This window comes from Panicum hallii, chromosome 4 (assembly GCF_002211085.1).
Source record: "Panicum hallii strain FIL2 chromosome 4, PHallii_v3.1, whole genome shotgun sequence".
NCBI lineage: Eukaryota > Viridiplantae > Streptophyta > Magnoliopsida > Poales > Poaceae > Panicum > Panicum hallii.
In genome coordinates this window covers 334,895-350,051 of record NC_038045.1, presented here as the reverse complement: position 1 = coordinate 350,051, position 15,157 = coordinate 334,895, and the positions used below count along the sequence as shown (strand labels likewise).

General features: G+C 53.5%; 1 protein-coding gene and 1 long non-coding RNA gene across 5 annotated transcripts; one reads left to right on the top strand and one right to left on the bottom strand.

Annotated features, from left to right (window-relative positions):
• Positions 1 to 10,358: 10,358 nt before the first annotated feature.
• LOC112889314 lies at positions 10,359 to 12,885 on the bottom strand. 4 transcript variants are annotated; one of them, XR_003228066.1, is made up of 5 exons: positions 12,421 to 12,816; positions 12,176 to 12,319; positions 11,575 to 11,848; positions 11,139 to 11,185; positions 10,359 to 10,579 (listed from the first exon to the last, which is right to left on the bottom strand). It is a non-coding gene; the product is annotated as an uncharacterized LOC112889314 (long non-coding RNA). The 4 variants fall into 4 exon arrangements; XR_003228067.1 differs by lacking the exon at positions 10,359 to 10,579 and having other exon boundaries at positions 10,588 to 11,185; positions 12,421 to 12,556; positions 12,759 to 12,885; XR_003228065.1 differs by lacking the exon at positions 11,139 to 11,185.
• LOC112889313 (transport and Golgi organization 2 homolog) lies at positions 12,361 to 14,811 on the top strand. The gene is made up of 5 exons (XM_025955881.1): positions 12,361 to 12,511; positions 12,825 to 13,014; positions 13,432 to 13,638; positions 14,093 to 14,287; positions 14,459 to 14,811. The coding sequence occupies exons 1-5, from the start codon at positions 12,429 to 12,431 to the stop codon at positions 14,582 to 14,584; spliced, it is 801 nt and encodes a 266-aa protein (XP_025811666.1). The 5' UTR covers positions 12,361 to 12,428; the 3' UTR covers positions 14,585 to 14,811.
• The last annotated feature ends 346 nt before the right edge of the window (positions 14,812 to 15,157 follow it).

Here is a 15,157-nt window from a genome sequence, read left to right as displayed (position 1 = left end):
GAGAAAAGAAAGAAAAGGGAAGGGAAGAAAAGGAAAAAGAAAAGAAATAGGGGGAAAGAGAGAAAAGAAAAAGAGGGAGGGAGAAGGGCCGGCGCCGGTCGCGGCGGTGATTGCGGCTGGTCGGCCACGCGCGTACGTCGTCTGCGTGCTGCGCGAGGAGAACAGCATCGCGCCGGCGCTGATTGCGGAAAAATGGTCGCGCGTGAGCGGTGCGGGACGGGACTGCGGTCAGGCGCGCGTCGGCCGTCAGTGTGGCGGTGAAACGGAGAGGGTCGACGAATAAATTTTCTGTCAGGATACTTTTAACGCGTAGTTTAGGTTTGAAATTCTCGGGGCGTTACACTCATGAACCTCACCCCGGGATCTATCCAATCTTGGGGAGAACTCTGCGCGCAGTTCACGACGAACTTCGCCAGCGCGTACCAGCAGCATGGCGTGGAGGCCCACCTTCACGCCGTGAGGCAGGAACCCGAGGAAACCCTCCGGGCTTTCATCTCCCGCTTCACCAAGGTACGTGGAACCATTCCACGTATTTCTGATGCATCTATTATCACGGCATTCCGTTAGGGGGTCCGTGATGAGAAGATGCTGGAGAAGCTAGCCACACATCAGGTGGAGACTGTCACCACCTTGTTCGCCTTGGCGGACAAATGTGCTAGGGCTGCAGAGGGCCGAGCATGGCACTCTGCCCATCAAGGAGGGCCCGCACAGACGAGCGGACCCAGTGTCACTGCCCTTGACAGTGGCAAGAAAAAGAACAAGAAGAACCGTGGCTTCGACAAGCCACGAGCTGGGGGTCCGGTCACTGCGGCAGCAGCGGCCGGGGGCCAGAATTCCCAGGGAAAGCGCCCACGCCAACAGCGCACCGACCTCGGGTCGTGGCCTGTTCATCCTGGGGCTCGCTGTAGCGCCACCGAGTGCCGCGAGATCCAGAAGCTCACGGAGTGCCTCAGCAAGAGGCGCGACCAGGCCTCTAGGGAAGGCTCCTCCCCGCCGCGCCGGTCCGGCAAGGAGAAGATCTTCGAGGCCGATGCAGCTGCGACGGAGAGGGAGTTGGGGTACCAGACCCCAAACAAGGACCTCAAGGGTCTCTTCCACCAGTCCGACTCCGAATTCGGGGGGGGGGGGGGAGGGAGGATGAGCGCCGTAAAAAGCTGTACGTCATGTACGGCGGCAGTTCGAAGCTCGTCTCCCGGCGGGATGTCAAAACCCTTCACCGAGAGGTTCTCTCGGTGAAGCCGGAGACGCCAAAGGCGGCGCCCCACCAGAGGTGGAAGTGGACCACCATCTCCTTCGGGCCGTCCGACTGCCCTGAGAACATGGCGGGGGCTGGGGTGCTACCGCTTATCACCGCCCCCACCATTGCCAACATCAGGCTCCACCACGTGCTGATCGACGGAGGCGCTGGCCTCACCGTCATCATCTATGCAGCGTTCAGGCACCTGCAGATCCCGGAGACCAAGTTGGCCCCGTCACGCCCATTCTCCGAAGTGGGATCAAATCCCGTTTACCCAGTGGGGACCATCACCCTTCCGGTCACGTTCGGGATGGAGGTGAACTTCCGCACGGAGAACGTGCAATTCGAAGTTGCGGAGGTGAACCTCCCTTTCAACGCCATTATTGGCAGACCGGCTCTGTACCGGTTCATGGCCGTTGCCCATTACGGGTACTTGGTCCTCAAGATGCCGTCCCCGGCAGGTGTACTCACCGTGCAGAGCGACCGGACCGCTGCCGTGGTGGCGGTTGAGAAGCTGCATGCGCTGGCAGCAGGGCTTGCCCCGACAGCTGGCGTAGAGGGGTCCGACCCCTCATCCTCTCGTGCCAAGGCGCCAGCCAAGGCGCCTGGGGTCCGTCCGTCCGATACGGACGATGTGCCCGTGAAGACCATCCAGGTCAGAGCGGAGGCCTCTCAGACCACCCGCATCGGCGGGAACCTGGGAGGGAAATAGGAAAGCGCGCTCATCGCCTTCCTCCGGGCAAATGTTGGCAAATGTTGACGTGTTCGCCTAGAAACCGTCACAGATGCCCGGGATCCCTAGGGAGGTGATTGAGCACCATATGAAGATCCACCCTGATGCCAGGCCGGTCCGACAAAAGCCATGGAAGCAGTCCATTGAGCGGCAAAACTTTATCAGTGAAGAGGTCCGCAAGCTGCTGCAGGCTGGCTTCATCGAAGAGGTCTACCACCCAGTGTGGTTGGCCAACCCGATCGTCGTCCCAAAGGCTAACGGGAAGCTTCAGATGTGCATCGACTACACCAATCTTAATAAGTCATGTCCAAAAGACCGCTATCCACTTCCTCGAATAGATCAGATTGTAGACTCCACCTCCGGGTGTGACTTGCTGTCCTTCATAGATGCCTATTCTGGTTTTCATCAAATCAAAATGGCTAAACATGATAGGAAGCATACTGCTTTTGTAACAATGGATGGTCTTTATTGTTATATTGTAATGCCATATGGACTGCTTAATGCTCTACCCACCTTTGCTTGTGCAATGAACATCACTTTAAGTGATTTGGTTAGAGACATAGTAGAGGTGTATGTTGATGACATCGTTGTCAAGACTAGAGAATCGTGTTACCTTCTAGAAAATTTAGTTCAAGTCTTTGACAAGTTACGCGCGACCTCCACAAAGCTTAACCCCGAGAAATGCGTCTTCAGCGTTTCGGCGGGAAAGCTCCTCGGTTTCTTGGTGTCACACCGGGGGATTAAGGCGAACCCGGATAAGATCCGGGCAATTGAGGCAATGAGACCCCCTATGCGTCTCAAGGGCGTGCAGAGGTTGACGGGGTCCCTTGCAGCCCTCAGCCGCTTCATCTCTAGGTTGGCAGAGAGGGTCCTTCCCTTCTTCAAGCTGATGAGGGGATCCGGTCCATTCATATGGACGGAACAGGCAGAACAAGCCTTCCAGGAGATGAAGCAGTATCTCACCTCCCTGCCGGTCCTGGTCGCACCGGACCCAGGTGAGACACTGTTTCTTTACCTTGCAGCGACGACTGAAGTGATCAGCATGGTGCTGGTCGCTGAGAGGTCCGAGCAACTCCTGCAGGGGGCCCCCGTGGTCCCCCCCGTAGGAGGTGGAGGTCCGGCCTCCACCAGTGAGACAACCGACCCTGCTTCGGAGGGTCCGGCCGGGTCCCGACCCGAGAGAGAATCAGGTGACTTGGGGTCCGACGCGTCCCCAGCTCAAGCAGAAGGACCCAGTCCCCCTGGCAAGGTCAAGACTGTCCAAAAGCCGATCTACTACGTTAGCGAGGTCCTTCATGAAGCAAAGGTCAGGTATCCTGAGACGTATAAGCTCCTTTATGCTATACTCATTGCGTCCCGGAAGCTCCGTCATTATTTCCAGACCCACAAGATTGTGGTGGTGACCTCTTACCCTTTGAGGGCCATTCTCCACAACTCCAACGCCACGGGCAACATCGCCAAGTGGGCAGCAGAGCTTGCTGGTTTTCAACTCGACTTCCAGCCCCGTCACGCCATCAAGAGCCAGGTCCTCGCGGACTTCTTGCGGAGTGGATTCCAACACCAAGTGTCCTAGGGGGTCCGGACCATGGGTCGGACCCCCACCTCCAGAAGCCAGGGCTCCGGTGTTCACCGGACACAACTGGACGCTCTTCTTCGATGGGTTCGCACGCAATAAGAAGGCTGGGGCTGGCATGGTCCTCATTGACCCGAGCGGCGAGCAAGTGAAGTATATGGTGCTCCTCGACTTTAAGGCCACCAACAACATGACAAAGTATGAGGTCTTAATCTTCGGACTTACGGTGGCCCTATCTCTAGGGGTCCGGGAGCTCCTGGTCAAAGGAGACTCCCAACTTGTCATCAGGCAGGTCTGGGCGAGTGTTGTTGCAACAATCCCCAGCTCGCAGCATACCTCATCCATGTGAGGAAGCTGGAGAAGGACTTCGATGTGCTGGAACTGCAACATGTTCCACGCGAGGGCAACTCAGCGGCGGATGCACTCTCCGCGAAGGCATCAACTCAGGCACCCGTGCCAGAGGGCGTTTTTCAAAGACGGCTGCTGAAGCCTTCCGCCCAGCCTGCCGGACTGGGCGCAGGGGGTCGGATTAGCACCTCGAAGCTAGCGGTCTCGGCGGCGCTCCATCCGTGGAGCCCGCTAAGGGTTTTGTGCACTCTCAAGGGTCCCGAAGACCTCGGGGAGCCGCACCCAATTTCTTAGGAAGGTCCTGATGCATGGATCTCCAAGATTCGGGACTACCTGAAAGACAATTTCCTTCTTGAAGACGAGTCATCTGCTGAGCGCATAGTGCAGTTAGCTAAGCGATACACGGTGGTAGAAAGGGATCTCTACCGCCGTGGTGCCAATGGCATCCTCATGCGGTGCATCACCCGGGAAGAGGGCTGGGACTTGCTTGCAGAGATCCATGGAGGCGAGTGTGGAAGCCACTTTTCATCCCGCACGCTGGTCGGTAAGGCCTTCCGGCATGGTTTTTACTAGCCGACAGCGTTCCAGGATGCAGCTGAGCTGGTAAGATCCTGCAAGGCATGCCAGTTCCATGCAAAGCAGATACACACTCTAGCTCAGGCACTGCAGATGATTCCACCCTCTTGGCCCTTCGCTGTATGGGAGTTGGATATCTTGGGACCTTTCCCTAGGGCCGTCGGCGGGTACCGGTACCTCTACATTGCCATCGACAAGTTTGCCAAATAGCCAGAAGCAACCCCTGTGGTCAATATTACCAAGGAGTTGGCAACTACCTTCCTCAAGTCAATTGTATGTCGGTTCGGGGTCCCGAACCGGATTATCACCGACAATGGGACTCAATTCACGAGCCAATACTTCCAAGAGTACTACGAAGATATTAGTATCCAGCTCTGTTTCGCCTCCGTGGCGCATCCCAGGAGCAATGGCCAAGTTGAGCGAGCTAATGCTGAGATCCTTAGAGGGCTCAAGATCCGAACCTACAACGATCTTGAGAAACATGGCGCAAAATGGGTTGATCAGCTTCCAAGTGTGCTGTGGGGGAACCGGACCACACCCAGCCGAGCGACTGGGGAGACTCCTTTCTTCCTGGTCTACGGGGCCGAAGCATGCCTTCCCCAGGAGATCACCATGGGCTCGCTACGAGTCCAAGCGTACGATGAGGACTTGCAGGAGCGGCAGCGTCGCCAAGATATAGACCTCATCGACGAGCGAAGACGGCGAGCAGCAGTTCGAAATGCACGGTACAACCAAGCACTCCGGCGTCACCACCAGCGGTTCGTGCATAGTAGGGAGCTCCGGGTCGGGGACCTAGTCCTAAGGCGAATCGTGAACCAGGAAGGGCTACACAAGCTCTCCCCCAGCTGGGAGGGTCCCTTCAAGGTGACGAAGGTATGCCGAACCGGGTCTGTTCGTTTGGCCACGGAGGAAGGCATGCAACTACCCAATCCGTGGAATATTGAGCACCTCCGTAAGTTCTATCCTTAGGGACCTAGCTGAGAGAAAATTCCTTCCTTTGTAAGTAGTAGCATCCCTGTGCGGACCAGGGCGGTGGAGGTCCGTCCTCGTAAACCCGGCCCCTGGCGTTCATCACACGCTCTGTCTGTACCAATTTATTAAGGAAGAATTTATTCTCAGTATGTTTTTAAGGCTTATGCGATTATGTTTTTCCCTTGTTTACGGCTTACCCTAACCCCCATGTGGTCCTCAATTCTCATGTCGTGCCCGAGGCCTACTTTGAGTTGCTACGTTGTGTCTCAGCCCCAGGACCTCTGCTTCATAGAAAGAAAGGGTCCGGTTTTCTGGGGACTGGCTTCAGGGAAACGCTCTCATCCTTTGCGGGGTCCAGAGTTGTGTAGCCGCTTAGCCTGGTTCCGTACCCTAAGCCTACACACTCTACCTCCCTAGGATAAGCACCGTAGTACCTCGAACCACGGACCCAGAAACCTGGACCACTTCAACCCTTGAACCCAGGTCCTGGTGCTATGATTCACTATGCGACTCAAAGGACCCTCGCCGGCAAAGTCCGGGACCCCGTGGGTACGATTGCTAAGCAACGATTCTAAGTCATGTGCAGGGTCACACCACGGTTTGATGGTAGCTAGTCCCGACCCATCGCAACTACCTCCCAGGGGGCCAAGGGACCTCGACAGGCCCGGAAGCACACGACAGAATATGCAATCGGAAAAACGGCTAAGTTTTCTCGCAAAACAGATACATAAAACGGCTAAGTCTTGTTTTTTACAAAATATTACATTACATTACTTAAGAAAAGAGAGGAACTACTCCTATTTTTCTGGTGGTCCGGAGGGGTCCCTTCCGCTTGCAGGTCCAGGGTCGGGGCGGTGCTCGAGCGGGATACCACGATATCCGCCGCCTCTTGCACTCCTTCCTGTGCAGCGGCCGCTGTTGCTCGAACGGGGCCAACCAGGACTGGAGTCAGCGGAATGGCGGGGTCGTGGCTCCGGAAGCAGGACTGGAGTCAGCGGAATGGCGGGGTCGGAGTTGGGGGCCTCTGCGACCTCTACAGCGGCTGCCTCCACCGTAGCCGCAGCCTCCTCTGCAGCCGGCCCAGTTAAGGAGGGCTCCGCCATGGCACCAGGTGCGGCCGTGGCAACCGGCTCTCCGCCTGCTACAGCGGAAGGGGCTGTCTCACCCTGAGGTACGTCCCCGGACCCCTGGAGTGCAGTCTCGACCTCCCGGGGAGTGGCTTCGGGCTCCGGACCTCCGGGTCGGGACGCTACTGGTGCAGGCGGGGACAGTGGAGTTGCTGGTGCTATCGCCGGACCTCCGGCGGCAGTAGATGGAACTGGCTGGGGGCCGGCCTCCCCGACCGGAGAATCACCAGTGGGTGCGGAGGACGTGGTAGGGAAAAGGATCCTGGTACACACCAACGAGGTTAGGACCTAGAAATTAAATAGAACAAAGAAAAGCATGAGGAGTTAGCTGCTTACTCGAAGTCACGCATCACCCAATCTCCCTGGGTGATCGGGGGATCCTTCCTTTCCGAGGAAGATTCCCCGGTCGTCTGATGGGGCCCTCCCGCCGAAGGCACCCTCGGTGGCGGGGGCGGGGCCTGCGGCCCTGGCTGCGGTGGTGGTGGTGGCGGCATCGTCTGGTGCTGCGGTGTTGGCCGTGGCGGTGGAGTTTGTTGCTACAGTGAAGACTGTCGTGCCTCCTCCGGCCTCCCCTGCGGCTGCGGGCATTGCGACGGAGCTGGTTGAGCCTGGGTGCTACTCTGCCCTCCCGGCTCCGCCGTCTTCTGGCGCTTAGGGGCCGGCTCCCCCACGAAGGACCTGTCGCCGCGGCAGAGCCTCCGTGACCTGGCCTCCTCCTCTTGGCTGCTCCGGGTGGTGGCCGCTCCCCGCGCCTCATCTTCCCTCCGGGTCGGGATGGAGCCCACATTGTGCTTGTGGCGGCGCTCCGGCTCCTTCCCTTTTCCCTTCCCGGCGGGGCCCGGACCTCCGTGGCAGGACCCGCCGGGACCCTGGTCGGTGCATTGCTGGCGGTCGGGCGAGGTGCTGGGGATCTGGATCCAACGGTTGGGGTCACCTCCCACCTGCCGGACCGCCAGGCCGCCCTCGTCGAGAGTCGGCATCGACGCCAGGACCGCCGACCGCATTGCCTGGTCTTCGCATAGGGCCTTGATCCCCCTCGGGAGGACAAGCGACTCTAGGGTGTACCCTTCGCTAGTCATCACCCGGATCGAGGCCTCCAGCTCCGCGCTGGTCAGATCTGTGACGGGCCCGCCCACGATCCTGTAGCATTCGTTTGACCCGGTGAACATGCAGGACATCCAGGATCGCTGCTGCAGGGGTGCGATGCGACGCCTCAGGAAATCGCCCAGCACCATCATGGACATCTGGCCGCCCCTCGCCAGAGTTTTGACCCGATCCAGCACTGGGTCGAGCTCCACCGGTAGGGACGGCCTGGCCTTCCAGTTGCTGCGGTCGCTGAGGGGCCCTTCCGTCGGCAGCTCCAGGCGGTCGTTGGCGTCGGTCGTGGCGATGACTCAGTGTCGCGCCAGTCCTCCCACTTGGTGCTGGAGAAGGCGCTGATGTAGGAGCCGGACATCCCGTGCCGGAGCTGGAAGTAGTAGGCGCCGATCTCGCGCTTGCTCCTCCCTGAACCGACCAGGGCATAAAAATGCCTAAAGGTGGTGAAGCAGAGATGAACCCCCACGAACATCTCCATGAAGTGGGCGAAGACGGCCTCGAGGAGGACGGAGAGGGGGGTGAGGTGCTGGAGCTGGAGGCCGAACTCCTCCAGGAGCAGGAGGAAGAAGGAGGAGATCGGCGGCACCAGCCCACAGGTGATGTACGAGTTAAAGAGGACGAACTCCCCCGCGACCAGGTCGTTGAGGGAGCTCGAGCCTGCTCGGATCTTCCTGGAGAGCTCCGGCGAGGTCCACCCCAGGAGGTGGCGCACCGCGTCAAGCTGGCTCTGGCGCTGAAAGCGTCGGGGATTACGAAGCAAAGACATGGCGGTGGTTGCTGCTTTGCTGGGAATTGGATTGCAAGGAGGCGGAAGAGGAAGAAATGCCAGGCGCAAAAAGCAGATCGCAAATGTGCGAGAGGAGACGAAGGGGCGCGGCAGTGTCTGGAGAAGGCAAGTACGAAAAGATAGCCGATCTCTACGGCGCGTGCCTTTAAGTAAAGCTGCTCCCCCTCTGAAACCCGCGACAACCGTGTGGAAGCCGAAGGGGTCGCTCGCACCAGGCCCGCGCCTCTCGCCCCCTATGACTGGTGGGCCCGGGCCCACCGGTCAAAGGTGTGGTCACTGGAGGTGGGGGGAAAAGCGGAATCCGAACCGCCAATGCCGCGGGACGGGCTCGAATAAGATAAGAATCTGAACCGTCTGGCGCGCAGAACGCGGACGGAGGATGACCCCTCGGGGATCCCGCTGGGTAGGATTTGCCCTTCTTGCCCCTACACGACAGGCGCAAGCCGTCCACCCGGCGCAACGCTAGGATATGGCCCCACCTGCGGGTTCGATCCTCACCCGAGGTGGGCCCGGGGGCCTCTGTTGGTACATACGGACATGGGTACCTCCTGCTAGGGTGTCCAGCTCTGGCGTGCGCGCCAAGCGCATCGTGGTGGACGCGCACCACCACATGCTCGGCCGCCTCTCCTCGATCATCGCCAAGGAGCTGCTCAACGACCAGAGGGTCGTGGTAGTCCGCTGTGAGGAGATCTGCATGTCCGGCGGTCTCGTCCGCTAGGGGTTCGTCCGCCAGGGTGACCAACCTGATGGGCGCAAGGTTATCCGTGGCCTCGCCCTTGGCCTTTGGGTGACGAGGCGTACGGTCCGGGTTTGACAGCTTGGATCATGGTCTCCGGACCTCCCCCCCGTGCTCTTATAGGTCCGGCGCCTCCGTGTACCCACGAGGACAGGGTGCTCGAGAATGACCTCCACAGGCTCGGACCCCCCCCCCCCCGGGTCCGGGCCGCCACATGTGGGAGCCAGACCCCAACGGGCCTGTCCACCCGGACTGGCCTCGGGGGCCCGGACCTCCCTTCCCCTCGGGAAGGGGTCCGGTGCCGCCACGTGCCGCCAAGGTGGCGGCAGCTAGGCCCAACTACCGCATTAAATGCGGGTAGGTGGGTTGCGCGTGCCAAGACAGGGCATGGCCTGCCCACTGACACACTGAGTATGCTGACACCATGGTAAGCCGGCCTGTTTCCAAGGCGGCGCGTCACTTTGCTCTGCGTGCAGGCGAGCGGCGTGTAGTCACATCACAGCGCCGCGCGCATGAGCAAGGGGTAATGATGGACTGCTGCAGGAGAGCTGCGGCGTGCGCTGTTACAGTGAGCACGGAGGTGACGGCGCGACGGGTCAACGAAGCGCCTTCGCCTGTCAGCGGGTACTGGCCCAACAGTGACAGCACGTCTTCCACTGTGCGTAACACTGATAGCAGGCACTGTGTCGGTAAGGCGGCACATGACCATATTCTAGCTGTAGATACGCACATCAACTTCTCGATCGAGGACTACGGAAGGAGCTGGAGCGGAAGATGGCCGTATCTGTGGCAGAGAAGGCTCCAGTATGCATATTATTCAACGTATCGCTGGGCCCACCGGTCGGGGCCCCGCTTAGTGTACGCACTCCCCTTAGCCTATAAAAGGGAGAGTGCGCCCGTTAGAATACAAGTTCACATAAGTTTCCTCAAGCTTTGTCAAGCTCTTCTAAGAACTCATAAGCAATACAGCACACAAGTGGACGTATGGTCTTACGCTCCGGCGGCGTGAACCATTCTAAATCCCCGTGTCTTTTCCGCGTTCATTCTTCCTTTGATCAAGCGCTCCTAGGACTCCCCCCAAACTCATCCTAAACTAGGATTAGGTGGGTGCATTCCGCCACCCGGCTGGAGATTTCCTCCGATAATGACTATAAATACAGACCTGGTTATTAAGAATATAATACAGGCAGTTAGTGAACCCTTTTCTGTATCACAACACGATGGCATTTTAGTTTCTTCCAAAAATATAAAAAAGAAACAATGCCATGGTAATCTCCAAAATACAATATGCCATAAGCTAGCCCCTTTCTAGAAGCCAGCATTTCATTTCAAGTGCTCCACCCACTTTTTCGTGGCCTTAAAAACAGCCAGCCTCCTTGAAATGTTATTGATCTGCAGCACACGTACACCAGACTAACTACGCAGTAGAGAATAATATATATTTATTTATTTACATAAGAGACACAACGCAACGCAACCATTATGGTAGCCATGCCACAAGGTACATGGCTAGTTGGCAAGTAATGCTTGGGTTATTGGCAAAGCGGTAGCGTGCATCATCGGGCAATGCTGACAAGAAGAGTAGTAATTGGGTGCCGACATGGTAGGTTGCAGTGACCCCCAACCTATGAGCACTTGTGTTATTGCCCTTCTAATTTTGCTGGCCCACAATAAATGTTTTAGCTACTTCCATTCCACCCTTACTTGTGAGAAGGAGATCCAAGGTTCATTCTAAAAGCCACGAAACCACCAAATTAAGTTGCTGCTAATTTCTGACATAACTTATTAGAACCCTCGCTCCTACAAGCCTACTAAGGTCCTTTTACGTACCGAGACATATATATGATAAATGATGGACAGGTAGCCACTACATGAAATGAACCCTAGAATATAAATCTAACCACCAAGAGCCAGGCGACTGTTCTCCAGCTAAACCAAATAACCAACTTACCCAAATCGGCCGTCCTTAGCACTCACCAAACGCAGGACCAGGGACCCCTGAAAAGGTCCAAAGAAACCAAATATCCTGACTTTGTGTAAAGTCTCACATGATATCTTAGACTTTGCTGTTGGCCATCAAGTTTAGTGAAACATAATGGTAACAATAATCTTTAAGGGCTTTGGTTGGTGTGGCATCTCATTCACGGAAACTCTAAGGGGAACTATATATACGCACTGTAAGCTTTTTCTTAAAACACTGTATGGCCTGATATGTGTCAGTAACAGTACCATGACGGCGCCTACAAGTTATTTAGTTCTGTAATCAACGGCTGCGTCTATGTTATCACCAGAAAAACTGGTGACTATCATGCCTAAAAGATTAAAAACATGAGCAGAAAAGAACGAATAAGTGTTGCAACAAGAAATTAAAAATGACATGGTGGTACCTGGAAACGGATAGAGTAGATGACGAGTGCCTGCAAACCGCCGTGCAGGCATGCTATTCCTGAAGCTCGACACGTGTGAGCCACCGCAGCCAACCACCCACGGGAAACGGATTGATGGATTCAGTACTGGCCTTTTGATCATACACGGAAACAGGGGTCATCTATTGCTTCGAAAGATCAGGTCGTTGTTTGCCGCTTTTGTTTAACCTAATCCAGCACGCCCCTGGTTTCGTTGAGATATGGATGGATGAGTTCCAGTTCCAGTTCCCGTGGCCTGCAGAAGCAACAAACACTCCAGTCAGAACTCAGAACAGGGGAAAGCAGAGTGCTGCTGCCTGTTTTCGGGCTAGAATCTCGTCTAGCTGACAGTTACTCAGGTGCTGTTTTTTTACACATGACTACGGTCAACAGTAACTCAGGAAACCAAGCACAAAATTTGCATTGCTGAACACCCATTAAGCCATGTAATCATTGTCAACAGTACGAGAGCCTGTTCCAAATCTCGCACAAATGATGGACCAGACTATAGCTAACCTGAGATGAAGTAATAAATATTTCGCCAGATATAGAAGACGTCAGTAGTAAGGAAGGGGCCCCTGACCTCACATGGGAAGTAATAGACCAGGTAACTGAACAGGATAGAACTCTGACAGAAGAATGACAGACTGCAGAGCACCTGGTTGCAGCCAATAATGCAGAGACTCTGTGGGCTCCTTGTGCTTTCGCTCTCCTTCCAACCTTCTCCCTATAAATACAAAGCCACGCCCAAGGAGAACCATCAGCTAAGCACGAAGATAGTTGCGAAGCGAGCAAGTTATTTTCAACCAACCAAGGAGTTGAAACCACCTGAAGCCATGTGCATAGCTGCATGGATTTGGCAGGCTCACCCTGTGCACCAGGTCCTCCTGCTGCTCAATAGAGATGAGTTCCACAGCAGGTACGCGATACTTATTTGGTTTTATTGATCTTTGTAGTACCCAGCCTGGAAGTAATAGCTCTGCTGTATGAGGATCTGGTTTGAAATTGAGTAAAATTTTCCCTCCAGAGTTACATACTCACTGGCAGAATTTACATGAACCACAAGTCATATGCGATGCAAACTTCCCTGACATGTACGCTAATATTGTTCAATCAGTTCTCATAAAGAAAATGCTGTTAGAGAAACCAATAGAAAGGTTACTCACTGGAAAACAACAATGCTGGGTGTTCAGTGCTCAGAGCTTCTCTGTTGTTCTGACGAACTAGTGCAGGCCTACAAAGGCAGTAGGATGGTGGGGAGAAGGCTCAAAGAAGATTCTTGGAGGCAGGGATGTGCTTGGTGGAGGAACATGGATGGGGTGCACCAAGGATGGCAGGCTCGCATTCCTGACCAATGTGCTTGAGCCAGATGCCATGCCCGGTGCGCGAACTAGGGGAGACCTGCCCCTCAGGTACCTGCAGGTATATAGCAAAACATATCGAAAGCTTCATCTAGATCATTCAAGTTGATTGAAGTGTTTATCCAACAGCTGAGTCAATGTAGGTGATACTGAGAAAGAAATATCCATTTCGAGTACAATCGAAGTTGGTGTTTCCTGCTATATTTTTCTTATCACCATCGTTCCTTAGCACTTAGCAGCTGACTCAGTCACTATCTGACTATTCCTTTGTTCTGACAGTGATTGGCGTAGACAGTAGATACCCCATTCGCAATAGAAACCACAAATTTACCTTTGAAACAACTTAAGTGGTTCATTCTATTACAACGGATAACTATAGCATGTATTGTAAGAACAAAATCTGATCTATCATCATGAAATTATATTTGACATAACATTGTCCCTCAAGAACAAGCATAATGCAGTCTGTACTGTGCAGAGCAACAAGAGCCCACTTGACGTTGCAACTGAAGTGGCAGAAGAAGCCGATGAATACAATGGCTTCAACCTCATACTAGCTGATCTAACCACAAATATTATGGTCTATGTGTCAAACCGGCCTAAGGGGCAGCCTGCGACAATTCAACTTGTATCGCCAGGACTCCATGTGCTCTCCAATGCAAGGCTAGATAGCCCTTGGCAGAAGGTAAGCAGAGCTAATTCATGTTCAAGTTCAACTGACAATATGTAGATAGATAACTCTCAGAATGGCTTGCAAATAAAAATGCTATAGAATGCTCTTTTTGATATAGATGGTAGGATATATTATTACACAACTAGAAATTCTAGAAGAATGAGGTGTCATTTTAATGATTTCGTTCTTTGCTGCCCTAAAACTATCACAAAGCAAACATTGAGCTGGGAGAAAAGTGTGAGAAAGCTACAGCTGAACCATCTAAAGTACCAGCAGCAATGCATTTAACTCAATTTATAGCATAGCATGTGCAAGAAGTAAGATAAGATGATAATGCATTATTGCAAGCTACTCTGTCCCTCAGGGACCATTCATCCTACCAAGATTGTGATTGTTGTTCATGAAGACAGTGTGTTGATACCTAAAGGTTTTTTTTTCCTTTTCATTGTTGTGTATGCACTTGTAGGCAATTCGCCTTGGTAAAAACTTCAGGGAACTTCTTATGAAGCATGGTGATGATGAGGTTGAAGTGAAGGATATAGTTGAGAGGCTAATGACTGACACCACAAAGGCTGACAAAGATAGACTTCCAAACACTGGTTGTGATCCCAACTGGGAGCATGGTCTGAGTTCCATTTTCATCGAGGTGCAAACTGACCAAGTAAGAGAAAAAAAAACTTCGACATGATTCCAGTTGCAATTGCATTCAGCGTCCAACTAGTTGAAAAACTATATCATTTGGTCACTCATAAATACTTGTGTTCATAAGCTTACACTAATACTTCAGAAATGAACTTATGAAAATTCTTTTACCTAATTCTTTTTGGTGAAGGGTCTCTATGGGACACGAAGCACAGCAGCTTTATCAGTGAGCTATGATGGTGAAGCTAGCTTGTACGAGAAGTACCTTGAGAGTGGTATATGGAAGGATCACACAGTGAATTACCAGATAGAGTAGGCATCATACACGAGAAAGCTGGGAGCCTCAAATAAATAGAGAGATGAAGCAGATGCAATTGTGAATGTCATTCTTTCCCTAGTCACCTTCATGACTATATAAGATCCCCCAAATGATGCCAATTAAACTATTTACTGTAAGCAGATTTGTCGTTTGAATGAAAAAAAAATGCCAATCAAAAGGTTGATTTTATATAAAAAGAAATTACAGACTTCATGTCAGATCAATTTTCTTGGTCATGTTTACTTAGCAAGCTATTGTATCTTGAGTACTGTTGTACTAAAGGTTAATTTGCAACATAACTCAATCGTAAGATACTATATAAGGTATTGAAAATATAGAGTACTTCATCTACATTACAGAAAAACTATGCACATACGCATAATGAAATGCATCTGGTGTACCTCATTTGTTCAACATGCTCCAGTTGTACCGGCCATGCAGATAGAATTTTCTATGCCACCAGAGAGCATAAATGTCAGTCCATAGCTGTCTTAAAGGCCTGAAACATTTACCCAGAAATAACAATACACATATTATACAGTCTGCAGCGAAGTGCAGTCATAGGATGAT